This window comes from Lithobates pipiens, unplaced genomic scaffold (genome assembly GCF_037356315.1).
Source record: "Lithobates pipiens isolate NorthernLeopardFrog02 unplaced genomic scaffold, aLitPip1_a1.2 Scaffold_10, whole genome shotgun sequence".
In the NCBI taxonomy this organism is placed as follows: Eukaryota; Metazoa; Chordata; class Amphibia; order Anura; family Ranidae; genus Lithobates; species Lithobates pipiens.
In genome coordinates, this window is record NW_027507686.1 from 218,769,895 (window position 1) to 218,797,434 (window position 27,540).

The 27,540-nt window shown below is 42.5% G+C and overlaps 1 protein-coding gene across 3 annotated transcripts in view; it reads left to right on the forward strand.

Moving 5' to 3' along the window:
* LOC143940180 (low-density lipoprotein receptor-related protein 4-like) overlaps positions 1-26,199 on the forward strand; it is a 169,877-nt gene extending 143,678 nt beyond the window's left edge. The window contains exons 32-39 of one of the 3 annotated variants that reach the window (XM_077461325.1): positions 262-406; positions 553-666; positions 5,031-5,151; positions 5,240-5,304; positions 9,235-9,322; positions 12,755-12,896; positions 17,113-17,173; positions 25,083-25,220. In XM_077461325.1, the coding sequence (XP_077317451.1) occupies positions 262-406; positions 553-666; positions 5,031-5,151; positions 5,240-5,304; positions 9,235-9,322; positions 12,755-12,896; positions 17,113-17,154 (717 nt within the window). In that variant the 3' untranslated portion in view covers positions 17,155-17,173; positions 25,083-25,220. Of the gene's footprint in view, positions 1-261; positions 407-552; positions 667-5,030; positions 5,152-5,239; positions 5,305-9,234; positions 9,323-12,754; positions 12,897-17,112; positions 17,174-25,082 lie in introns of all 3 variants that reach the window. The other 2 variants (XM_077461317.1, XM_077461308.1) reach the window with 2 other exon arrangements.
* The last annotated feature ends 1,341 nt before the right edge of the window (positions 26,200-27,540 follow it).

Here is a 27,540-nt window from a genome sequence, read left to right on the forward strand (position 1 = left end):
GCCCGAGTGGTGTGTTTCATATAAAGTCCCAATGCCCCTCTGTCCCTTATTTTTCCCCTTTTTATATTTTATGCAAACAGGGATGGAGACCTGTGTGCTGGATGGCCATGGTCTCATATAAAGTCCCGCCTGTTTTCTCTTTAATTTCAATTGAAGTGTCATTGTGATCATATTTATGTCAGCACAGTGCATAAGAAATATTAATTTGCCAATTGAATTTTGTTGAGCCAATGATTATTTTATTTTTATTTTTTTTAACAGGAAGGCCGCTGGATATATTGGACTGACTGGCAAACCAAGTCTATTCAGAGGGTGGACAAATACTCTGGGAGGAGCCAGGAAACCATATTGGGCAATATGGAGGGGCTGATGGACATCATTGTTGTATCTCCTATGCGGCAGTCAGGTATAAATAGTAATCATAATAAAGAATATTGCCTTTTTTTGCCTCCTTTTTTCTATCTGGTATATTGGGTTATTTCCTGAGATTTTCATCATAACAATTTAGAGAACATCCCTTGCTTTATCTGGAACTCTCTGCCTACTTTGCAGGTAGCAATCCTTGCGGGGTTAATAATGGCGGCTGTTCCCACCTGTGCTTTGCCCGAAGTTATGATTTTGTGTGTGCCTGTCCGGATGACCTGGAAACAGAACTCTGCTCTACAAGTGAGTGCCCATTCTCTGCTCCTCTTATGTTTTGGGTTTAACCACTTAAGGACCAGACCTCTTTTTCAGATTTGGTGTTTACATGTTTAAAACAGTTTTTTTTTTTGCTAGAAAATTACTTAGAACCCCCAAACATTATATTTTGTTTTTTTCTAACACCCTAGAGAATAAAATGGCGGTCATTGCAATACTTTTTTTCACACCGTATTTGCGCAGCGATCTTACAAGCGCACTTTTTTGGGAAAAAATTCACTTTTTTGAATAAAAAAATAAGACAGTGGTAAAATTAGCCCAATTTTTTTTTATATTGTGAAAGATAATGTTATGCCGAGTAAATTGATACCCAACATGTCATGCTTCAAAATTGCGCCCGCTCGTGGAATCGCGTCAAACTTTTACCCTCAAAAATCTCCATAAGCGACATTTAAAAAATTCTACAGGTTGCATGTTTTGTGTTAGAGGAGGTCTAGGGCTAGAATTATTGCTCTCGCTCTACCGATCGCGGCGATACCTCACATGTGTGGTTTGCCCGCCGTTTTCATATGTGGGCGCTACTCACGTATGCGTTCGCTTCTGTGCGCGAGCTCGTCGGGACGGGGGGGGGGTTTAAATTTATTTATTTTTTTCTTATTTATTTTACTTGATTTTATTTATTTTTACACTTTAAAAAAAAAAAACTAATGGATCACTTTTATTCCTATTACAAGGAATGTAAACATCCCTTGTAACAGAAAAAAGCATGACAGGTCCTCTTAAATATGAGATCTGGGGTCAAAAAGTCCTCAGATCTCGTATTTGGACTTCAATGCAATTTAAAAAAAAAGTCATTTTAAAAAATGACATTGGAAAAAATGTACCTTTTTTTTAAGAGGTATGGGCGGAAGTGACGGTTTGACGTCGCTTCTACCCTCCTCTGGTATAGAGACGAGTGGGGGCCATCTTGGCCTCACTCATCTCCATACCTAGCCATCGACAAGACCCGATCGCCTCCGCCCTCCCGACGGCTCTGGTAAGCGGAGGGAGAGGGGTTGGCACCTCTCCCGCCGCCGATAACGGTGATCTTGCGGCGAACCCACCACGGAGACCACTGTTATTGTACACAGGACCGCCTCCTGTAAAGAGGGATACCTCGGTTGTGGCAGCAGCTGCTGCCGTTACCGAGATATCCCTCTTCAAAAAGAGGATGTATATTTACATGAGGCGGTCCTTAAGTGGTTACGTTTAGAAATTTTAAACCGATATTTTATATAAAATGTTGATTTCACAAATAAACATTGTAAGACCCCTGATATTGGTGTGCTAGGGGATTATGACGTTTCTTAGGAGAGCACAGAAGAAGCTGGTTGCCTTCAGATCTCCAATTGAAAAGTCTTTATGGCCATCAAAACCTAATAGGCAGAGACATCTTGTGCATTGCATTGACCATGCAGCGATCACACTTGCAATGCTCCTTGTGCCTTTTTATTTAGAATAGGTGCTTTTATTAAAAAAAAAATTCAAATGAGTGGACTATGGCTTTAAAGCGGAACTATCATGAATAAAATAATTACTAGGCGATAGTGTTGTTGTGCGTGTTATTTTTATTTTTTTTGCGTTTCTTGTCTGCTAAACTCTTCACCCTTGCTACTAGCAATTCCTTTAAACGTGTACACACATACACAGTGCAGTGTTCACTCCCTGCCCATTCCTGGTGTCTGTAAGATCCATGAGAAAGGAGCCAGATGCTGGGGCAATGCGACTACTGCTGGCATGCCCAGAAGTTCCATTATCAGTGGCCACCCAATACAGAAGAGGAGTGACAGGAACCTGGAAGAAGGTCAGGAAATGATGGCGGGGTGAACAGTATAGCAAGGGACCGCTCTGATATATAGTATCTAACAAAAGTACACCCCTCACAATTTTGTAAATATTTTATTATCTTTTCCTGTGACAACAATGAAGAAATGACACTTTGATACAATGTAAAGTAGTGAGTGTACAGCTTGTATAACAGTGTACATTTGCTGTCCCTCAAAATAACTCCACACACAGCCATTAATGTCTAAACTGCTGGCGACAAAAGTGAGTACACCCCTAAGGGAGAATGTCCAAATTGAGCCCAAAGTGTCAATATTTTGTGTGGCCGCCATTATTTCCCAGCACTGCCTTAAAACTCTTGGGCATGGAGTTCACCAGAGCTTCACAGGTTGCCACTGGAGTCCTTTTCCACTCCTCCATGACATCATGGAGCTGGTGGATATTAAAGACCTTCATGTTGGAATACTGCCCTGCGGCCCAGTCTCTGAAGGGAGGGGGATGATGCTCCGCTTCAGTATGTCACAGTACATGTTGGCATTGATGGTTCCCTCAATGAACTGTAACTCTCCAGTGCTGGCAGCACTCATGTAGCCCCAGACCATGACACTCCCACCACCATGCTGGACTGTAGGCAAGACACACTTGTCTTTGTACTCCTCACCTGGTTACCACCACAAGCACTTGACACCATCTGAACCAAATACGTTTTTCTTGGTCTCATTAGACCACAGGACATGTTCCAGTAATCCATGTCCTTAGTCTGCTTGTCTTCAGCAAATGGATTGTGGGCTTTCTTGTGCATCATCTTTAGAAGAGGCTTCCTTCTGGAACAACAGCCATGCAGACCAATTTGATGCAGTGTGCGCCGTATGGTCTGAGCACTGACAGGCTGACCCCTTCAACCTCTGTAGCAATGCTGGCAGCACTCATACGTCTATTTCCCAAAGACCACCTCTGGATATGACACTGAGCACGTGCATTCAACTTCTTTGGTCAACCATTGCGAGGCCTGTTCTGAGTGGAACCTGTCCTGTTAAACCGCTGTATGGTCTTGGCCACCGTGCTGCAGCTCTGTTTTAGGGTCTTGGCAATCTTCTGATAGCCTAGGCCATCTTTATGTAGAGCAACAATTATTTATTTTTTTCAGATCCTCAGAGTTCTTTGCCATGAGGTGCCATGTTGAACTTCCAGTGACCAGTATGAGCGAGTGAGAGTGATAATGCCAAATTTAACACGCCTGCTCCCCATTCACACTTGAGACCTTGTAACACTAACGAGTTACAGGACATCGGGAAGGGAAAATGGCTAATTGGGCCCAATTTGGACATTTTCACTTAAGGGTATACTCTGTTTTATGTTGCCAGCGGTTTAGACATTAATGGCTGTGTTGAGTGAGTTTGAGGGGACAGCAAACATGCACTATTATACAAGCTTTGCACTCACTACTTTACATTGTAGCAAAGTGTCATTTCTTCAGTGTCGTCACATGTAAAAATATAATATATTTACAAAAATGTGAGGGGTGTACTCACTTTTGTGAGATACTGTATTAGCACTAGATGGGGGACAAACGGCCAGAAGAGTCTTCATAATGTGAGCGCTTGCCAAGTATACTTCCATATTTTGGAAAGCGCAGCGGAGCTACAATTTCACTTTTAGTGAACCTTCTGACGTAGCAAGCAGGTTACATAGAGAGGGGTGAGTCTCCCTAGTGGGGGATACAGGTAGCAAAAAAAACCAACAGAGTTTCTACCCATTCCCTACTCGAGCCACTATTTTTTAGAAGATATTTTGCATATATGTCAAAAGATTGAAAAGGGATGTTTTTGTTGTCTATAGCAGCCAATGAATTTCCCCCCCATGCATTCTCTCCTTGCAGTATTAGGAAATAAAAAAGGAGACTCTGGCTCTATAAAAATCTCTCCTTCCCTTTATGTACCTCATCCAATAATTTTCTGTTCTTCTCATCTTTATAGACATATACGTTACAGCCATGATTGTACAAAGTTTATACAACCTCCATATATCTAACAAAACTATAGAATAAAAGGGACCTATCTTGGTGCAATGCTATTCCACAGAGCAACCCCAAACCACCTCTCCTGGGGTGCCCACAGGCGCTCCTGGCTCCTCCTTTCTGTGTGCCCCTGTAGCAAGTCGCTTGCAATTGGGGTACTTGTGCAGGCTCGACCCTGAGTTGCACTGCCTGTGTCCATAGACACACACCTTGCAGGGCAGCCCTGCCTCCTGCTCCCTCCTTACAGGATTTGACTGCCTCAGCAAAGCTTGTGAGAGAAGAGGAGAGAGCTGCTATAGACGGGCACAGAGCTGGACTGAATGAGAGCTTAGGTAAGTGTAAGTGGAGGTGAGGGGGCAATACTACTACCAAAACGTTTCTTACCTTAATACAAGGAATACATTTAGGTAAGAAAGTTTTAGGCTTTAGAACCGCTGTAAGTCCTTTGTGTAATGGTGAAGACGGTGTGGCTGCTTTTGCAATTCCCACCTTTAAGAAATCTTGTTTTTTTTTTCCCTAACAATCCTCCCTTCACTTCCTACCAATTCAGTTCCTGGATTTTTACCTTCAGCTCCTATTCCAACAAACAATAGTGAAAAGATTCCTGGCGCCTTCAATCCCGACAATGAGATCGAGCGAGGGGAAAGCACTCCTGGAGTGACCGCAGGAAGGTAGGTGTAAGCCGTGACCGGCTGGGATTTGCTGCTTCTCAAGGAAATGTGTATTGATGTATCCTAACTTTTATCATTTCCTTTGTAGCTGCTCAGATGAAGAGGCATCAAGGGGACTCTGTACCCCTTTCGGGGCCGTGCCAGCCAGTGCAGGTAAAGGAGAACATTGTAGCTATATTTATAAATATACTTTCATATTTTTACATCCTTTCTATATATCCAAGGAGGATTCAAAATGAAGAGCAGGACATTGGAGTTGTAAAAACCATTAAAGATCTAAAAAAAAAAAAAAAAAATCAGTTTCAATACATTTATTCATTAAAAAATATATTTTACTTTTACATCTAACTATTGGAAGTACCAAAATATGTCCTTATAGATCAACCTGCTGTGTGCAATAGGTCAGCACTCTGCTGCATTGTACAGTGTTGTCACTTCCTTCCAGAACATGAAGGGGAGAGCAGAGGGATCACCTCACCATTGTCCTGCTGCTCCTGTCTGTCCAGTTAGTTGACGGGTGACCAAGCTATATTGCTTAAAGTGGATGTAAACCCACTCTCATCCTTTCTAAACTACTGCAATATTGGTTATCTAGAAGGATATACATGCCTCCTGCCTGTATACTTATCTGTCAAATGTCTGCTATGAGACACGAAAAACTGCAGATTTTGTGGGTGGGTCTGTTTTTCAGGGCTCAGTGGGTGGAGTCGTGATGTCAGTAGACTCCCCGCCCACCTCTACATTCCCCTTATCAATATGCATTTTCGCCTGTGTATTTCTTACACTGAACTTCTGCTATGATCGCTAACATCCAGTCAAAATCCAGAAAAGTCCCCACATGACTTCAGCATGCCCAATCATGCTGAGGTGTGGAACAGCCAATCCTTGCAGAGCAGCAGAAAGAAAGGAGTGTGGAGAAAATTAAAAAATAATACATGTCTTAGGCTAGTGCACGAGATATGTAAATCACCTGTCACTCACAGCAAGGGGGAGGATTTGACAAATTTTTTTATGTTTGTCAAGATTTATCTCACTGAACAATATAAGAGGATTGATCAGAGCTGGATTAACTCTTTGTGGCAAGACTGGGCTCAAATGATAGGAAATCTTATACTCTACATTATGACATCAAAAAACAAAAAAGTGTAAGTTCACCTTTGACAAAAGAAACTGCATTTACCACTGAGGATGATTAGCTGGCACTGCCCACACAGCCAATGCAGCAGTCTGGAGATTTGGAAGCTGCAGTCTTCTTCCCCTTCTTTCCTTAGGGATGTCGGGATGGATCAGAACAATTCAGAGTAAACAAAGTGACAGCGCTGACCAATAAGACTTATCTCTGATCTGTCCCAGCATCCTCAAGGAAAGTAGATGATGAAAACTGCAGCTTTGTCGTGTGGGCAGTGAAAGCTGATCATCCACAGAGGTAAGTGCAGTGGGGAATTGGGGGGTGGAGAGGGTGTAGTGTGTTTTTAGTTCACCTTTTTGTTTTTGCTGAAAAGATGAACTTACATTTTAAAAGTAGCAAAGTAAGGTAGATGTGCTATCTGACAAACTTGTCAGATCACAAGTGTGGCCAAACAAGAATTGCATATTTTGTCCAGTAGTTCTAAAGATAGTCCTAGATGTTTCCATCAACTTCCACTTAACGGCCTCATTCACGCGGGCATAATTAAATGTATGTCCATGCGAGGGCCGTGTCTGCCTATAAAGGCATAGCCGTACAATTAGGTACACCATGTGAAGCAGGCCTTATCAGACCTAAAAGATCACCCAGAGTGCAAATTCAGTACCCGACATGTTTTCCCAGCTTTCTTTGTTTTTGCACTTTGCCTTCATCATGCTGACAGCACAATTCTCTGACATGATCCGAATACAAAGTCATACCATGGGGTCATATCATATATGCTGGGAGGGTGGAGTGGTCACACACAGACCATGAAAGCTTACGCAGATATCCACTCACCGGCCACTTTATTAGGTACACCTGTTCAATTGCTTGGTGACCAGTTACTAATCAGCCAATCACATGGCGGAATCTAAATGCATTTAGGCATCTAGATATGGTGAAGACAACTTGCTGAAGTTCAAGCCAAGCCTCAGAATTCAGAAGAAAGGGGATTTAAGTGACTTTGAACGTGGCATGGTTGTTGGTGCCAGGCGAGCTGGTCTGAGTATTTCAAAAACTGCTAATCTAGTGGGATTTTCATACACAACCATCTCTAGGGTTTACAGAGAATAGTCAGAAAAAGAGAAAATATCCAGTGAGCAGCAGTTGTGTGGGCGAAAATGCCTTGTTGAGGTCAACAAGGGCAGAATGGACAGACTGGTTTGAGATGATAGGCAACAGTAACTCAAATGACCACTCGTTACAACCAAGGTATGCAGAATACCATCACAACACATGAAATCTTATAGAAGATGGTCTACAGCAGCAGGTGCCACTCCTGTCAGCTAAGGAAACTGAGGCTACAATTCGCACAGGCTCACCAAAACTGGACAATAGAAGATTTTAAAAATGTTGCCTGGTTTGATGAGTCTCGATTTCAGCTGCAACATTCAGCAGGTCGGGTCAGAATTTGGCATAAACACCATGAAAGCTTGGATCCGTCCTGCCTTGTACAAACGGTTCAGGCTTGTGATGGTGTAATGGTGTTGGGAATATGTTTCTTGGCACACTTTGGACCCCTCAGTACCAATTATGCATCATTTAAATGCTACGGCCTACCTGAGTATTGTTTCTGACCATGTCCATCCCTTTATGACTACAGTGTACCCATCTTCTGATGGCTCCTTCCAGCATGATAATGAATGATGTCGCAAAGCTCCAATCATCTCACTACTGAACAATGAGGTCACTGAACTCCAATGGTCTCCACACTCACCAGATCTCAATCCAATAGAGCACCTTTGAGATGTGGTGGATGGGGAGATTCGCATCATGAATGTGCAGCTGACAAATCTGCAGAAACTGTGTGATGCCACCACTATGGACCAAAATCTCTGAGGAATGTTTCTAACACCTTGCTGAATTGTTGCCACAAAGAATGAAGGCAAAAGGGCGGTCTAACCTGGTACTAACAAGGTGTACCTAATAAAGGGGCTGGTGAGTGTATATTTGGCACTGATGGGCATGCAGATACTGTAATGCCAACACTGAGGGGTTTTTTTTTAGTTATTTTTTTACAATGGAACATTTTTTTTCCCGTTTTTCTGAACCAGTCTAGAAACAAAGTGAAAAGATGAGTATTTATGTATTTACCTATCCTGCCACCCATGCTTCCGGATCTTCGATCAATTGAAGAGGTGCTAAAGTATCTTTAGCAGAGGTGTGGCCGCCTGGTCCCCCAATGTGTGTTGGGGTTCCACCTGCTGGTCACTATGTTGTGACATAGCTGATTATCAGCTGACCTATCTTTTTAAGAAAGCGAAGACCTGAAACATAGGTGGTGTGACAAGCCTGTATTAAAGCTGAACTTCAGGCAGGTAAAAGACAAAAATTGAAGGCAGCTCTGTATTCATCAACACCTCATGACATGTATTCTTTAAAAGCAGGTATCTCAATTTGACATGTTGTGAGCCTCTTACAAACCCTGTAGAGCAGAGGTCAGACTGGGAGAAGTAGGAGCAGCACGAGGGGCCAATCAGTTGTGCTGCACTGCTCCTTTGTTAACAAGGAACATGCTGACAGGGACAGGTAGAGAAGTGAGCTCCTCAGTACGCTGCTTCTCCTTTCACTGTCTTGTCACAGGCTGGGAGTGGGACAAGATATGTAAGTGTTTAACTGCAGCAGAGAAAAATCAGATCTCCTACTCTGCTTGACAGTGCTGTGATTTGGCAGAGCTGTGTAAATCTCAGGACTGAATGGGCATACTTCAAAACCACTGTGGGGTAAAATGGCTCCCTTTTATTTATTTCACAGATTAATTTAGCAGTTTGCCTTCAGTTCATCGCTATTACTCTTCTTTTGGTGTGTTTTTTTTTTTTTCTTAATTTTTGTTTCATAGTTGAGTCGCTTTAAAGGAGTTTCTTTAATAAAGGTCTTTTTTTTTTTTTTTTTTTTTCCATAATCTTTTTGCTTAGGGGACAGACTACGTGTGGCACACATTATTGCTGGATCTCTGTCTCTTCTCTGCTTGCTGCTTCTCATCTGTGCTCTGTTAATCTACCGGTGAGTAGAAGGAAGTTATCGGGCGATGGTAGAAGTGTGATTGGTGGAATATTAAACCTCGTGGGAACTGTGAGGGTGTCCATCATTGGCCAAATCCCACTCCTGATTGATGGCCTAACCCAAAGTGGGGTTATATTGAGAGCCTACAATCTCTAGAATTCTCTGTTAATACACACAGATGTTTCTTGTTGGGGGATCTCTGTGTGACAGGCTCTTCTGTTAAGCTCTCCACATGTTACAATCTGATTGTACAATCTCCTTTAAATCTACCTATAAGTATGTAGTGCCAGGGCTTGTCTGAGTGGATACAAACTGATTGGGTAATTCAAGTAGGTCCTCATTCTACATGGTTTTGGTAGATGTAAAATTGTACAGAGATAGTATGGTCAGACTGTAGCCTAAGGACCCATTTGCACCAGGTGCAGTAGGACAGTTTCGTATATCTGTAAGCTTCCGCGCTCTATGTAAAATGGGGGGAGGTAAAAACAAAAAGCAGCAGCAATCACTATATGAGTGGACTCTCAATATGTAAAAATTTAAAAAAAGGGGGGTGTGTGCGCTTACTTATTAAACCCCAAAATAAGAGAAAAAAGACAATCTTATAAACACAATCTTATAAAATGACCAAGTGTAAATCAATGTGAGAATATGTGAAACATCAAAAGTGGTCAATAAAAAAGTGGATCAACTCAAACAATTAAAAATTGCGGGTATGTGCAAGAACTAATTAAGATTACTACATGCAACAAAAAAAGTGCATAAAACCTGTGCATATAATACTCGAAACAAATCAGTGAATCACAGCGGTAAAAAAATTAAATAAAATGCAATATGATGTAAACCATATATGTGAAGCACAATCGTGTCAGTGCATCAAACTAAAGTGTCCCAAATAGCATCCAATAAAGACATGCCACTAAAGATTAAAAAATCGCAGCACAGAAAAAGCGTCAATCGGGTTGAAGTGCAAAGTGCCAAACGTGAAACGATCCTCTGGTGGTGATCCGTGCCAGTGGTTGTGCTATCACTAGGTAATTACCTCCCTGCTGCGGGATTAAGCAGCAAAACAGACACACGGGGCAATCAGGAAACAGAGGATGATCCAGGTGATGGCTGTACAATGGAATCTTGGAGATGACACAAATATATCCAGTTTCCTTGTGTATGGTCACCAGGCTCAAAAGGATAAACCGAGAGATACCGCCATAGTGTAGTATTTTTAAAACAATTTTATTAAAAGTAAAAATAACTACTCACAAGAGGATGGACATGTAAAGCACAGCAGACCGCCGAGCAACTAGCCCGGATGTAAACGTCACTTCCGGCTCCTACGCGTTACGTCAACAATAGGACTTCAACTGGGATAGCGTATCCCAGTTGAAGTCCTATTGTTGACGTAACGCGTAGGAGCCGGAAGTGACGTTTACATCCGGGCTAGTTGCTCGGCGGTCTGCTGTGCTTTACATGTCCATCCTCTTGTGAGTAGTTATTTTTACTTTTAATAAAATTGTTTTAAAAATACTACACTATGGCGGTATCTCTCGGTTTATCCTTTTGAGCCTGGTGACCATACACAAGGAAACTGGATATATTTGTGTCATCTCCAAGATTCCATTGTACAGCCATCACCTGGATCATCCTCTGTTTCCTGATTGCCCCGTGTGTCTGTTTTGCTGCTTAATCCCGCAGCAGGGAGGTAATTACCTAGTGATAGCACAACCACTGGCACGGATAACCACCAGAGGATCGTTTCACGTTTGGCACTTTGCACTTCAACCCGATTGACGCTTTTTCTGTGCTGCGATTTTTTAATCTTTAGTGGCATGTCTTTATTGGATGCTATTTGGGACACTTTAGTTTGATGCACTGACACGATTGTGCTTCACATATATGGTTTACATCATATTGCATTTTATTTAATTTTTTTACCGCTGTGATTCACTGATTTGTTTCGAGTATTATATGCACAGGTTTTATGCACTTTTTTTGTTGCATGTAGTAATCTTAATTAGTTCTTGCACATACCCGCAATTTTTAATTGTTTGAGTTGATCCACTTTTTTATTGACCACTTTTGATGTTTCACATATTCTCACATTGATTTACACTTGGTCATTTTATAAGATTGTGTTTATAAGATTGTCTTTTTTCTCTTATTTTGGGGTTTAATAAGTAAGCGCACACACCCCCCTTTTTTTAAGTAGGACAGTTTCACTGTAAGGCAAGGCAAAATGCCTCACCTCATTGTCTAGCCAGGGGACACTACTGCGTTGCAGGGGTGTGTGCTGAAATTAAATAGGGGAAAAAAAATACAAGTCAGTAGCTACAAATACTGTAACTGCTTACTTTTAATATAAGGACACTTATCTGTCCAGGGATCCAGCGATTGTTGGTACCCCAAGCCGATTCATCAATCGGCTTCGGGTGCAGGGGCTGGCATTGTCAGTAAGGGAAACTGACTGTGAAAACGTCAGGCTTCACAGCTGGTTTCTTGCTGTGTATGCGTGAGGCGCACTGCACTTTCTAAATGGTCCCGCCCTCTTGTGGGACCTGTGTGCGTCCCAGAAGGCAGCAGGGAAAGGAGGAGGGGACAGAAAGGCACATAGAGCAGCAATCTTACCCGGAAGTGGGAGGTGGTACCTGTCAAACCAGTTACCCGCTCAAACCACCCCTCTCCAAACAAAAGTGCAAAATATAAGTGGCAACGGAGGGTGCGAACTAGTGGAGCTTCCCCTTTTGGGTTGGTGCTCCACTTTAAGTACAGAATGCACCACTTTTTTCAGTCCAGCACAGTGCAATGCAATCCTCTCCCATGCACCGTGCTGTGGCCAATATAACTTAATGAAATTTCACTGTGTACCATTTCAAAAAGTTTGTTAAAAAGAAAATGGGGATCAGCACCGCTTTCATCCTACCACACTTCTAAAATTCTATAAAGAACATTTAAAGACCCCTGGTAGCTTTTGTAGATGATGGGTGTGCCTATTACTGTAGAGAGAAGCTTGTTGTGGCATATTGGACCTCCCAAATGATGGAGGTGCATGGTATGATTCCAGAGACTTGGGCTGGCCTTTTAAAGAAGAGTTCTGGGCAGTTGCAGATGTAGAAAGTCAAAGGCTGCCTCTTTGGAGGCTGTTGATATACTCAGTAGAGACCCTGATCTAGTGACATAAACTGTGATGGCGGTGTATCGTTTACTAAAGGCTGGGAAACCTCATCATAACCTATACATTTTATTTGGGTCTGTGGGTGTCTTTGATTGTTTGTTTGTGTAGGAATGCCCATGATGAATTATGGTGGATAAATCCAACTTCAGTCAACCAGTTACCAAATTTCACACCAACATTAGTGTAAAACTATAGTAGAACCAACAACCCAAGGTAAATGTTCAGAGTTCAATATAGCCAGTTAATGTACCTTCGTATATTCACAGACATCGCCGTGCGAAGCTGTCAGATCCAGCACTGGGGACCCTTACTTACAGCAACCCGTCCTACCGCACGTCCACCCAAGAGGTGAAAATTGAAGCAGTGCACAGACCTTCCATTTGTCATCTACAGCGACATCGTAAAGAGGTGAGGACTGGGTGTTGGGTTTGCAGTAGTGGTTGGATGTTAGGTTTGCTACCGAATGAAAGATTTGTCAAGCTGCAAGTCTGAATTAATGAACTTTGAGTATGAAAGGATTTAGCACTATGTATGTTCACCATATAAGGCATCATTATGGCTGTTTATTAGGAAAATCTGCATTGGCTGTTAAAGCTGAACTCCAGGCACAAAAGACATAAAGGCATAAAAGAGACATTAACAATGGGCAGCACACTTTGCGCATGTGCAGTAGGAAACTGGCTGTGAAGTCACAAGGCTTCACTGCTGGCTTTTCTTATATAAGATGCCAGCACATGGACCTGAAGTGGATTGCTCAGGTGCTGACATTGCTGGATCCTGGTCCTTATATTACAAGTCAGCAGCTACAGTATTTGTAGCTGCTGACTTAATTTTTTTGGGGGCGGGGGAGACTGGAGCTCCTCTTTTAATTTTTATACATTTGCTCTTCCTAGTTGAAAATATTAAAGGACAGAATACAAGTGTTATTACTGCACAGAGCAAATAATCCAGTATCCTAATTCTCTAGTTTAAAAGAACCGGTTCTGATTGGTTTTCCTAACCAGCCCCAATTATTTGCTGCATTTACACTATATAGGCGATCCTCAGTTGATGTTTGCTGTATTTGAAGATTCCTGGTGTCAGTAGCATACACATAGGACAAGGAGTGAGCATCATTATGCTTCCTTAAAGTGTTATTTCACCGTTACAATAAAAATGTAAAGGTGAACTAACGCCATACATCAGGGGTAGGCAACCTTGGCCCTTCAGCTGTGGTGAAACTACAAGTCCCATGAGACATTGCAAAACCCTGATAATCAAAGGCATGACTGTTTGGGGCAGAGGCATGAAGGGATTTGTTGTTTCTCCACAGCTGGAGGGTTGCCTACCCGTGCCATACATGCTCCCCACCTCTCCGATCCCCGCTGCACTTACCTTTGACAGTACGGAGTGGTCAGAGCTCCCTCAGCCGCTCCAGCAGTCCCAGGATTTGAAATCCTGTTCTTCTCCCTCTACTCTGCAGGCCCCTAGCTTCCAGTGCCTGAAAACAAGTAAGCTTGACAGCATCGTAAAATGTAATAAATCTGGATTGGCTCAGAGTGCCCAACCTGCCTTTAATTTGTGCTGTGCAGGGTTTTGTAGGAAGATGATATAAAGACAGATTTAAGCAATTATGCTAGTAAAATAATGGAAAACGGATGGAAGAGTCCAAAATAATTTTAATAGTTAGGAATGAAGTCACATAAAAACATGTTTCGGGAGCCACACCTCCATCTTTTGTCAGGGCTGAACACTCTGATAAAACTCTAATGAACTCTGAGAAATGGCGACATCACAGATCTGTTAAAACCAATAATAATCTCTCCTCATGGAGTAATAATGTTACAGTTGCTGAACAACCCAGACCTTTCCTCTGGTTTCTATGAAGTTCGAGGTCTTCAGTCATCTTGATTGGCTGGCTGGAAGGACACAACTTACATTCATGTAGGGAGTTCATCCTGGCATCAAGGCCTGTCAAGAATGTACACTGAGCTGCGCATGCACAGTATACATTCTAAAGCGTTTTGCAAGGAGAAATATAAGAAGCCTTTGCTGCAGAGAAGGCAGTAGTTTATCTCTAAAGCAATAAAAATCCTTCCAGCCTTCAAGTTTTTCCAAATCAGGGCTACGTTTTGCTTTAATAGGGTTTTAAAACATGTATTAGTGGAGGGAGAGGAGTTTTGTTTGTCTGGAGTTCCCTTTTAATCCAGCACAACAAATGCATATTAAAGGGTTAGTTCACCTTTTTTTCACTACAAAACTGCCTATGCAGGTAAGGAGCATCTGTAGATAACAGTAAAAACACTAAGGAGGGTGCAAACACCAAGTGCGTTGCCACCATATGCACAAAAGATACTCCACAAAAAGTGGTGGTGGTGGTAATGCACTAGGCACTTGCACCCTCCTGTGTGTTTTTCGAGTTACTTTAGAGATTTCACTGTCTGAGGAAGGCTGCATTGTGCAAAGCATTGAACATTGTGACCCCCTTCAGATATATCACTGTCTAAGCACTGGAGGGTTTGGTTATTTGCATCTGTAGATAAAAACAAACTGCAGCCTTGACCAACACAATGTTAAATAATGCCCTCGCTATTGGTATAGACCTGAATCCTGAGCGAAAAACACTCAGATGTGGCGTCGCCCCTGCCTTGTTGCTATGACCTTTCTAAGACACTCCTTGCTGATTCAGACCCCTCACATGCACCCCCTCTCCCCTGTCACAGTAGTTCTGTACTCTGCAAAGGAGGGGATATTGGACCATACTTGTGCAGGGGTTTGAGAGCTTCCTCCTGTGTTGGTGTGGGAAATGGCTGGGAATGTTATAGCAATGAGGCATGACTGCATTATTCTTTCTCTGGGAGTTTTACAGCCTGTGGATGTACGTAAATGGCCTACACCTATAGCAAGGCAATTCTCCAACTTCAATCAGAGCTGCATAGTTTTTATCTATAAGAGCCCCTTACTTGCATAGTCAGTTTACTGGTAAAGGTAAATATGCCATTAAAGGCTAGGCAGGTGCAAAGATGAAGTAGATGTGTATATTTGCCCTTGTCCTGATGTCAGCCGTTCAGCATGTGTGAAGTAATGAGAGAATGTGTTGCTGTGGATTACTGCGCACTGTTGCTCTTTGCACCATGTTATGTGTATTGAATAAAGATGTGATGCGCTAATTACAAAACATTCAAATAGCCACAACAGAACTAAAAATGTGCAATTATAGAGCTATATAAAGTGCAACCGTGCATAGATCAATCGGAGAATATCCCTATACATATATGTCAATGAGTTAAAAAACCATGCCGGTGATTGATAAGTGCAAAAAAAACACAGAAAAACACATAAATGTTTAACGTAAAAAATAAGATATAAGATATATGCACGTGTTCAGCGTGTAATATATATATACAAAGAAAAATAAATAAATATTAAATCGTGATTTGTGTAAAATATCCCATACACAATCAAATCAAAACGTGCAATTCGGTAAGCACACTCAATTAAACGTGCAATGTGCTGGGTAATAAGTCCATTCGTGGTGATCCGTGCAGGTGGTGTGAATGCTATATAATTACCTCACTGCTGTGGGTAACACAGCAAAAATAGTAATGGACACAAATTTTAAACGTGCAATTCAGTAGGCACACGAGATTAAACGTGCAACGTGCTGGGTGATAGATCCGTCCGTGATGGTCCGTGCGGATAATGTTAATACTATGCAATTACCTCACTGCTGTGAGTAACACAGCAAAAGATAGTAATGGGCACCAAGGTGATTGCAGGGATGGCTGTATAAACGAATTTTCTTTAGGAGACTTCTTATGGCTTCCTCATGGATGGTAGGTAAACTCAGAGGAATGAATCAGAGAAAACCGCCATAGTGTAGTTGTTTTTTAAAATTATAGCAATTTATTTAAATGATTTAGAACTACTCACAAGTGAAGCAGGAAAAATAGACACATACGACAAACAGCAAATAAAACCGGATACGAACGTCACTTCCGGGCGTCCTACGCGTTACGTCGTCAAGACTTCAACTGGGGTCGCCCCTGCCTTGTTGCTATGACCTTTCTAAGACACTCCTTGCTGATTCAGACCCCTCACATGCACCCCCTCTCCCCTGTCACAGTAGTTCTGTACTCTGCAAAGGAGGGGATATTGGACCATACTTGTGCAGGGGTTTGAGAGCTTCCTCCTGTGTTGGTGTGGGAAATGGCTGGGAATGTTATAGCAATGAGGCATGACTGCATTATTCTTTCTCTGGGAGTTTTACAGCCTGTGGATGTACATAAATGGCCTACACCTATAGCAAGGCCATTCTCCAACTTCAATCAGAGCTGCATAGTTTTTATCTATAAGAGCCCCTTACTTGCATAGTCAGTTTACTGGTAAAGGTAAATATGCCATTAAAGGCTAGGCAGGTGCAAAGATGAAGTAGATGTGTATATTTGCCCTTGTCCTGATGTCAGCCGTTCAGCATGTGTGAAGTAATGAGAGAATGTGTTGCTGTGGATTACTGCGCACTGTTGCTCTTTGCACCATGTTATATGTATTGCTTTGTTTGAAACCACTGACTCACTGACTTTTCTGGCATCTTTCGAGTGTTGTCACCTGACCGATTCTTGTCACACTGTCTCATCCACTGCAGCACTCTGTCCCTTCTGACAGTCTCTCTCCTTTCCTGTTCTGAGTCCTCTCCCCACCTGCAGGTATTGGTTGTTGCTGCATGTGAGTGACTGCCCTTTAAGTTCCACTCCCATTGCTTTTGAAATGTGTGTCCCCATTTCTCCCTTTCGGGTATGTTTTCCAGATGCAACAAGCCCTTGTGTATTAAGTTTCTATCCAGATAACTTGGCTGACTTACCATTTACTGCAGTCAGCCTCTCATAGCTGATGCGTGGCACAAAAGGCTGCACAACACTTGTAACACACAGGTTTCTGGCTCTTTGTAGGCAACAAATAGCATAGCTTAAAGTGACTCTTTCAAGGGCTCCAAAAAACATAAAGGTGGATGTGGATCTTATATTCTTCCATCGTGGAGCATTGGTTAGGTTTGTTTCCTGAACTTCGGCAACTCTGCCACAAAGTTGGGTCCCCCAAAAAGCACCGTGACCTTCACTGAGAAATCAAATGAAATCTACAAAGCATGCCAGTCCTCTTGGAAGTCCATGAGTTTATTTTGTCTTTTATCAGCCCCTTAAACGCATTGGCTGCCCATCATATTCTTGATGTTTTAATTTTATTGGCAGTTAATGATTATGGAATCTTAATCCACTTAATCTGGCACTTTTTTTGTTGATTTTCATAAGGGGTGAAAAACAAACAGCAGTTTTTTTTAATAGTGGAAGCTTTCTACTATACTCTCCAAAGAAACACCACTCTCTGGGTGCTGCAGCCATCCAACACTTCTGGGTGTGCCATATAGCATATTCCCTGCTGGCTGCTGTGGTTCCATCCTCCAACCCCCTACATCACTACAGGACTCAGCAGTGTTGTAAGGGTTGGAGGAAGGCACCAGCTTGTGGATGGAAACTTGGGCATCTCTTTTGGAAGTGTTGATAAAAGCTGCGCAAACTGTTGGCGCTATATAAATCCTATATAATAATAATGAAAGGTCTTAGGGTGGCTATGGCACTAGAATAGCTGAGTGGTAGAAGACACAGGCCACCGAAATGGTGAGAATAATACCTCTTCTATCGCGTAGGACGCCTTCTGGCTTTTGCTACAAAACTGATTTGGCCGCTTTAAATTTAGGGGTTAATCTTGTCATACATGGCCCAAATTTTGCCCAATTCCTGCTGACACCACCCAGTTTGACAAATCTCAAAGTCAGATGATCAGCGACTGCAGCCAACCAACTGTATTGGGTATACGATCTCAGGAGATTCGTCCATCAAGGCTATTTAGCATGGACGGGGGAGGGGAAAATCAATAGATTTATATCTGTGTATGGTCAGATTTAGGCTCAATAACAGGTTCAAGTATTGGGTTAGGTAAAGGGGTAAGCTTGGATCAGGTAAGTGTGATAAATGTTTTTCGGATGTGCCAGGTGTGGTAAATTTATTGCCATTAAAAGGTACCACACCAGTTAAATTTTTCGGAAAAAAATGTATGTACGATAGGCCATTGAATCTACTACCCTATGAAATAAGTTTATGCACAAGTGTCTAAAAGCCTTGTGAATGTTCAGTTTTCTGTTTATTCTTCCATTGGCTATTCCATGGTTCAAGTATAAGATAGACATAGACCTATAAGGATTGATTGCTCTAGGGGGGACCCACACCCATAGGGGTAGAACTTCTATAGAGTTGATTTACTAAAACTGGAGAGTGCAAAATCTGGAGCAGCTCCTTATGGTAGAAAATCGGCTTCTGTTTCGATGTTTTTATTAAAGTTTTCACAAAAAGGAATGCAAAAATGTTTACAAAAAATGTATAAATTACATACTAAATGGGTGAATATCTTAATATTTTTTTTTTAAGCATGAAAAGACGACAATCGGCTTCTAACTCAGCTTGTTCAATTAAGCTTTTACAATAATATCTGGAAGCCGATTTGGTTTCTTTGCAGATATGCACCAGATTTTGCAAGCTCCAGTTTTAGTTAATCAACCCCATAGTGTCCTTCGTATGGCTCACCAATTACCAAATGTAAATAGGGAAAGAGTACAAGGTTAGTGAATGCAAGCAATACACTCTGCAGTGTAAAAAAAAAAAAAACAAAAAAAAAAAATCTCTAGTTCTACATGAATAAATTCATTGACTTTTTACAAAGACTAAAAACACAAATCGATTTGGGGCATTAAAAGTCTGGATCATTTTCCTTGATGTTTTATCTCATATGAGGGTCTGTCAGGCATCTGGAAAACATATCCTGATGAGCTGCCAAGCATATCCCTTTTGGAGTCTGGGTCATCTTTTCTAACTGTGTGAGCATGTGGTGTACTTACCAAACGTAAGTTGGATTTGCTATTGATTTTCTGTAGACTCGATCGTCTTGTGTATCACTTGTCTCTGTGCTATTATATCCCTTCTTGACCATTTTTAGTGTAAAAATAACTGGAGACCAGTAATTGAGGTTCTTAATATTCACATATGTCTCCCATTGTGGAAAGACCATCAGGCTTATGTAACCAGGTGGTATAAAGGGCACCGGTGATGTGCAACATATAGCAGCCAATAATCAGTTTGCCTGAAATGGAATGCACACGGGTTGCTTTTGGTTAGCGCAGTATGCACTAATTGGAAATGGCAACCACATTTTGTCTAAAATGAAAACGTTTTGTTTTCACATTTTTGCACATTACCAGCGCCCTTTTCTCTACCTTAATAAAACTTCTTGCCTTACTAAAATTCAATATGGTGGTGTTAACGCCTTTTGCATCTTAATGGACTTGGTTATTCTGAAAGCAACATTTATATTTATGCTGCTTGCAATGGGGGCACTCGTGTGTTTGTGTGTGTGTGTCTGCTCCCAAGCTGGTTCTGTGTGTCCATTGACACACAGGGCTCAGCCTCGTCTCCCTGCTATGTCCTTACTGGTTGTGATTGACAGCAGCAGGAACCAATGACTCCTGCTGCTGCCACTATCTCCAATGCAACAAGAAGGCCTCTGCTTATGTGCACATCGCTGGATGGAGATTGGGCTCAGGTAAGTATTTGGGGGAGGAAAGCTGCATGCAGATGTTGTTTATCTTAATGCATAGAGTACATTAAAGAATAAAAAAAAAAAAATGGATCCTGTTCCCTTAAAGTATGAATAATAGCACAGTGCTTGTGCTGTCTCATTTGGCCCCCTGTAAGTTCTAAAATACCTGGCTGATCCTGCCCGGTTCTGCCCTCACCTCTGTGAACTTGGCACAGTATATCATGGCTACTGAGCCCCGACAGTGGTCAGTTTACGTTCCTCCATCATTCACAGCTCTCCTCTGTCCTCCTCTCCACCCTCCTCCCTGCCTGTCAGCTGTGTCAGTGACTGCCCCTTCCCTCCTCTACAACAGAAATAACTGTTATTTTTCAGGCACTCACTTGTCTTCCTTAATGTAATGTCTCCAGTGTATCTGTTTTATAAACAAAATGCCATTCCATACTGTATTTCCAAGCGCTGCTCAACACTAACATGAGCAGCTGCTTCTCTCCTCTCCCGAGTGGCGTCATTGGGGTATTCTCGGCCCCTCCCGATGCAGCCGTCAGATCGAGCGAGGGAGCAGCGGCCGGTCATGTGAGCGCTGAGCGTTGTTTGGAAATACAGTATAAAACTGCATTTTTTAAATAAAAAGGATACACTGGAGACATTGCACTAAGGAAGACAGGTGAGTGCCTGAAAATAACCAAGTGGGGTTACAACCACTTTAAGGTAAAAAACCTTCTGTGTTTAGAACCATTTTAATAACACCCCTTCGTTTGAGATCTGTATCTAAACCGAAGTATCTAAAGTCAAAAAACAAACATTTAAAGTGTATGTATTGGCAAAACTTCTTCCTTTTTTTTTTTTTTTTTTTTTCAGTCCAGGGAAGTGTAAATCCTCGCCAATTAATTTTTTGCTGTCTGTGTACCGTTAGAGAAATTTCCCCTCACTTCCTGTCCTAGAGATGCAATGTCAGAGGAAATCTCCCAAAACGAGGGCAATTCCTCACTCTGAGAATTGTCTCCAGAACAGGTATCCACATTGCAAGATTTCTGCTAGCCTCATGTTCTGGGGACAGCTCTCAAATTTTGAATTATTTTCTTTTTGAATGCTTTCTTTCTCTGTGCCAGTGGTCACCAGGGCAATGGGGGCACAGACAGCAAAAAATGTTTCACAGCCCTTCCCTAATCTAAAGATTTGAAAGTATAATTCCAGCTTTCATTTCATTTTAAATATCTGGTCCAAACCAACTATTTTCATTACAGAACGATGTGGCTGCTGTGCGTTCTGTAGTAGCATTAATTACGTACAGTAATCGGCAACCCTCCCTCTGTTTCTGGAACTAAATTGTGGGCGGCACAGTGGTGTAGTGGTTAGCACTCTCACCTAGCAGTAAAAAGGGTCGCTGGTTCAAATCCCAACCACGACACTACCTGCCTGGAGTTTGCATGTTCTCCCTGTGCCTGTGTGGGTTTCCTCCAGGTACTCCGGTTTCTTCCCACACTCCAAAGACATGCAGGTAGGCTAATTGGCTTCTGTCCAAAATTGTCCCTAGTATATGAATGAGGACCTTGGATTGGGGGCTCCTTGAGGGTAGGGACCAATGTGAGTGTGCAATGTACAGGGATAGGGGCAGACGCTTAGGTTTCAACCTTTCAGGGGCAGCAGACAAAATGCTTGACATGCCTAAATGCATGTAAACACGTATAAATGTGCCTAAGTGCTTAGGCGCATTTAGTGCTTGAGCGTTAATTTCAATGAGCAGAATAAATTATTCTAGCTAATGAAATTAATGCCCAAGTGCTTGAAGTGCCTCAACGCATTGCACAACTTTACAAAACGCTTTTCTGCCAAAACGCTACTGCCAGGTGGACAGGCGTCTAGGAGGACACATGGGAGCTGTGTCTTGGCTTAGGTGAGCTCATAGCAAGCTGCTTGCTGTGGGTGGCACTTAATGGGAGGGAGGGGCAGGAGCACAGAAGAGGGACCCGAGAAGAGGAGGATCTGGGCTGCTCTGTGCAAATCCACTGCACAGAGCAGGTAAGTATAACATATTTGTTATTTTTATAGAGAAAAAAAAGGAGACTTTGCATTCACTAATATATACTTTAGTCTAAAAATAATGATTGGAGTAAAAAATGTGAAATGCATACATCTGATCTGTTTTACTTGACAAAGGCTTTCATTCTGTTTAGCTGGTTTTGTGAATAATGACCATGGCTAAACATATTCATATCTTTTGGAATGTAAAATATATGTATGATGTATTTCAACCCTATAATTAATGGCTTGACTGGGCTTCACTTAAACAGACTCCAATGATATATTTAGATGTTTAAAGTCCAACTCTGGAAATTTGACGCTGTCTTCCCTTACAGTAGGGCTCCCCCGCACTGCTCTTTAGGTCTAGGGGGCACTGAAGAGACTACATGACTTGCCTTCCAATCAGTGCTGTCCTCTTCTTGCTCTGGGCAGTCCCTCATTGCCATGTGCAAAGCAGGACTTTTGGCCTTGCGTTGGACATGGAGGAGGCAGGCATGCAACTGTGGACAGGAGCACCTTAGAGAGAAGGCTTCAAGGTAACAGTCACATGGACAGAGGGAGCCTACAGGAGCGAGGAGTAAGGTGAGTATTGCTCCTTATTCCTGCACCCCTTGACTTAACGAGCAGTTGCCTCTTGCACTGTGTCGGGGGGCCCACTGTAAGGGTATAATTTTGCATTACATTTTTGGAGTTTGATTTTAATCTGAAAAATGCTCACCACCTCACTGCAATATTTAAGGTAAGCAATAATGGCTTTTATAATTGGCAAGCCTCCCACAATGATGGTCACTCATCTCAGTAAGTGATCAGGTGTCGGTAGAAATCTGTTTCCTAGCCTGCATACATTATACAATTTTCTTTCCGATTTTACCAAAACCCATATAATATGAGGTCAAATCTAAACCCTTTCGATGTGTATGCAATGAGGCAGGCCCTTGCACTATATAGTTGAAGGTAAATCTAAAGGAATTGAATATGATAATTGAGTAATGTATGGCCATCTTTATTATAAATGACTGATTTGCAAGTTTTCATGCTTCACTGTGATCATTACACACACATACGCAGCTGTCAGATGTGAATTATCATTTGAAACCTTTGTATAGGTAGCTTCACATCTGTGGCTTTCTCCTGTTGAGCTCCCAGCACATCACCCTTTTGTGTCTTTTTTTTTTTTTTTGTTTTGTTTTTTTTTCTGCAGTTTGGTTGTGATTTTTCTTTACTGCTAACCAAGAAAAAAATTGTCTTCATTTGTCACTCTTCTTCGGCTTCAGCATTGCTATACTCTTTAAAGCTGAACCCTGGGAATTAGCCAAAATCTACCCTTGCATTGCCCCAATTCCACCCTGTACTGCAAGGCTTAAAGCGGAGCTCCACCCAAAAAGTGAAGCTCCACTTGTCTACCTCGTGTGTGTGTGTGTGGGGGGGGGGGGGGGGGGAGTGAGGTACCTGGCTTTGATGGGTATCCGCTCCCACTTCCTGCTCAGTTTGCCATGGCAAACTGAGCTGGAAGTTCGTCCATCACCGCAGCCGGCCCATTAGAAAGGCGCAGAGCCATTTGCACATGCGTAGTAGGAAACCTGCTGTGAAACTGCAAGGTTTCACTGTTGGTTTCCCTTACCCAAGATGGCGGCTCCAGCACTTAAGAGCCGATTCAAGAATTGGCTTGGGTGAGGACACCACGGGATCCCTGGGCAGGTAAGTGCCCTAATAGTAAAAGTCAGCAGCTACAGTTTTTTGTAGCTGCTGACCTTTAATTTTTGGGTGGGGGGGAAGGGGGGGCCCTGGAGCTCCGCTTTAAATGGGGTGCATGGATAAAGTGTAGTACTAAAGCTGGCCATACACCAATTGAATTTCATAAAAATGTTTCACTCATTGGATCTCCTAACCGTTGGTGGGGTCAAATCTGCATTTGATTTTGACCTTGGTGATGGGAAAAATTAGAAGGCGCTGGATTGAAGATTTTTCTCTAACAAGTGGATTTCGAACAGCGTATGGGGCTTTTCATTAGGTAAAGTCCATTCATTCCAAAATGCAATCCTAAAAGCAAATAAAATTTTGATGTACTTTTGATTGAAGTACAGTCGTCAAGTCCTAAGAATTTTCACAAGAATATTCATACAAATATTCATTAAAATTATCAGTGTATGGTCAGCTTTACCTTATCCCTCCGTCTGGCAATCTCTAGCACTGTTTGTTTTATTCTGCCTGAAGCTCCAGGCTATGGGCAGTTCCTTGGCATCATCTCATACAATTCAAAGCTATTAACCCTATATTGTACATGGTGGAGGCAAGTATGTGACTGTTGCCCAAAATGCCTTAGAGAGGCGACCGTGCTTGACTATGGATGGAGGAAGCCTGCCAGACCCAGCAATAGGGTAAGTATTACACCTTATCCCTGCACTCTAGGCCAGGGGTCTGTTATCTGCGGACTGCAGGCCAGATTTGGGCCTTTGTTTGTTTGCCTTTATCTGGCTCTTGGGGCACTTTTCCTACACTGATAAAAGGTGTTCTTCCTTCTACTGATGCCAATGATGGGGTACTATTCCACACACTGATAACACTGATGGGGCACTATTCCTCTCACTGACCCCAATAATGGAGAACTAACTCTCCCAGGGATACCAATGCTGGGGCACTTTTCCTCCCACTGACGCCAATGATGTCATTTTATTTTACTCCCACTGACCCCCAAGCCTATGGCATTGTTTGCTCCTACCAATGCCGGGGCATTTTCTACTCCCACTGGCCAGAGTCTGGCCCCCTAAAATGTTAATAGTAGTAAACTGGCCCTTTCGCAAGTTAAGAGACTCCCACTCTAGACTAAACAAACATTTAACTTGGAGGGTTGAGCACTGCAAGGGTAGATTATCTCATTCCCAGAGTTCAGCTTTCACTCTTCAATAAATCGAGTATTACCAATTGCTTAATATCTTCTTCCCGTTCTAGGCTGTTCCCGACAATGGCTTCACCAAGGAGAAGATCAGAATCTTGGAGGGTTTCGGCTTACTGTCTGGGGATGAAAGCGAATGGGATGACCTCAAGCAGGTGAAGCCATCCCGAGCCAGCATCCTTCGGGACCATGTGTGCATCAAGACGGACACTGTGTCTTTACAAGCCAGCACTGCCTCACTCGACCTGACTGAAACACAACAGCTGCTACAGGAAGAGCAGTCAGAGACTGGCAGTGTCACACTGCCACCAAGCCCCGAACGTCGGGTCTCCTTACCAGATACTGGCTGGAGAGGGAAGCACATGCCTGCAACCGAGAGTGAGGTGTGAGGGACAAGAGGACATATAAGAGGTGCGGCATGGTGTACCTCCTGCCCAGTATTACTAATAAGGAGTCTCTATATCTTCCTTGAGAATCTGGCTTCCATACCCTTGGACAAAAGTGGACGTTTCAAAGGTTGCTGATCATTTACGCTCAGTTGGGTTCTCTGGGGGTTTTTTTGGTACACTTTCTGCTGTGTGTCACCATTTAGCTGCTGTTGTCATCTCATGAAGCAGAGAGAAGTGTCCCCCTTTTTGGAAAAACCCCATAAGCTGACCTTGTTCACGTATCGGTGGTATACTATACTCTCCAGCTACTTACATTTCCTAGGTACGGGCTAAGAACATTCAGTGTTCAGCACACAAGCATTGATGCCGAATAACTTACAAGCCCCAATGGAACTGCCTTGTGTTACCAATGTGTATGTTCATTTGGAGTGGATACATAATGACTGATGTATACCAGCCTTCAGTATCTGTGCCAAGACATCAAAGAATAATAACTAACTCAAAGCTCACACTCCTCATGTTACCCTATCGATGTCCATAGCCCTGCAGGCCCTGGATGGGTTCAGCACTGATTCCTAAGGCGTTTTAAAAAAATTCTAATTTTTATACTAAGCCGGAGCAAAAAAACTGTCCGCAGCGAGTTGTTTGTTTTGTCGTTTTTTTATTTTATTTTTTTGTTTTATTTTTTAACAAGGATTTCTGGATATTTTTTTTTTTTCTATTTTATTTAACCAATGTATTTTAGACTTGTTGTGATAACTTAATATAAAAATAGATTTTCGTATTTGCTCTCGTTTTTCTTTGAGATTGGGAACTGGAATGAATGAATGCGGTCTCTTTACGTACATATGCTGCAAAAAAATTAAAGCCTAACTCCATCATACTGTCACTTTAAAATAGTTTGTTTGGACCAAGCTGGTCCAAATCAACGATTTACCTACATGAACAGGTGTGGCGGCTGTCAGCGCTGTATTGACTGTATGTAGCCTCACCTATATTATGTATACAGCACTGTGCAGCTGGACAAGGACTTCATATCCTGCTCTTAGAGATATATAGGTTTGGGATAAGCGCTATCTTTAGAGCTGCAACTAACGATTAATTTGTCTGTCGACTAATCTATCGATTATTTTTTCGATTAGTCAACGACTATCCGATAATTTTTTTTTTTTTTTTTTTTATGAATCTAGTGGGTTTTTTTGATTAGCTAATTAATCCTTTGGATAACCTTGAGAGTATTGGCTGGCAGAGTATGGGGCTGGCTGCTTCCATCCGACCTCTCATGTCATGTCATGACGCCGGTTTGTTTACAAGTGATCGCGATCACATTGTAAATGCCTGGGTTTAGAAAGATGGCCGCCGCTTCAGACCTAGGCCGAAGCCACGGCCTCTCCTAAGGCAGAGACCACGGATCGCGGCATGTGCCGATCCGAGCAGGGTGACCCGTTCGAATCATGGATCGGTGACAATCCGTTGCACCCCTAGGGACGGCGGCATGGAGGGGGAGAAGTGAGGGGGACGGCGGCACGGAGGACAGCGGTAGATACTAACCACTGTGACTCATCGACGCCCTGCACGCACGCCGACGTATTTTTGTAGTCGACGTAATCGATTACGTCGACTCGTCGTAGCAGCTCTAATTATCTTTGTATTATCTGCATGAGTAGGCTTCCTCTGATTGGTTGGAGTGCTGGGTAGATAAATCCTAAACTCCACCTCGGCCAATCAGAGAAACCCTCGACCCTTGTACTCTTGATTTTGTTTTCCGGGAGTGGGAGCTGATGCTACATACAGTTTATACAGTGCTCACAGCAGGCGCAGTTGTTAGTGATGATATTAATTTGTTTGGAAAAGCTTGATCCAAATTAACTTAGTGACAGAAAGCTGGAGTTTGGGCTTTAAAGTGGTAGTAAACCGCAGTTGGAGAAAAAAAAATATTCCCTGCGAGGCAATGTCATGATATGCTAGTATGCATCGCATGCATGTGTTTTGCTATTCTTTACAAAGTGAAGCATCATCTCATTCACAAAACTGTGGAGCAACAGCACTTGCATAAGGCACATTCTTTTGCGTAAATGATTCTGTTTTGTGTCTGTCCTGTTCTATGTTCCAAGATATGGTGTTT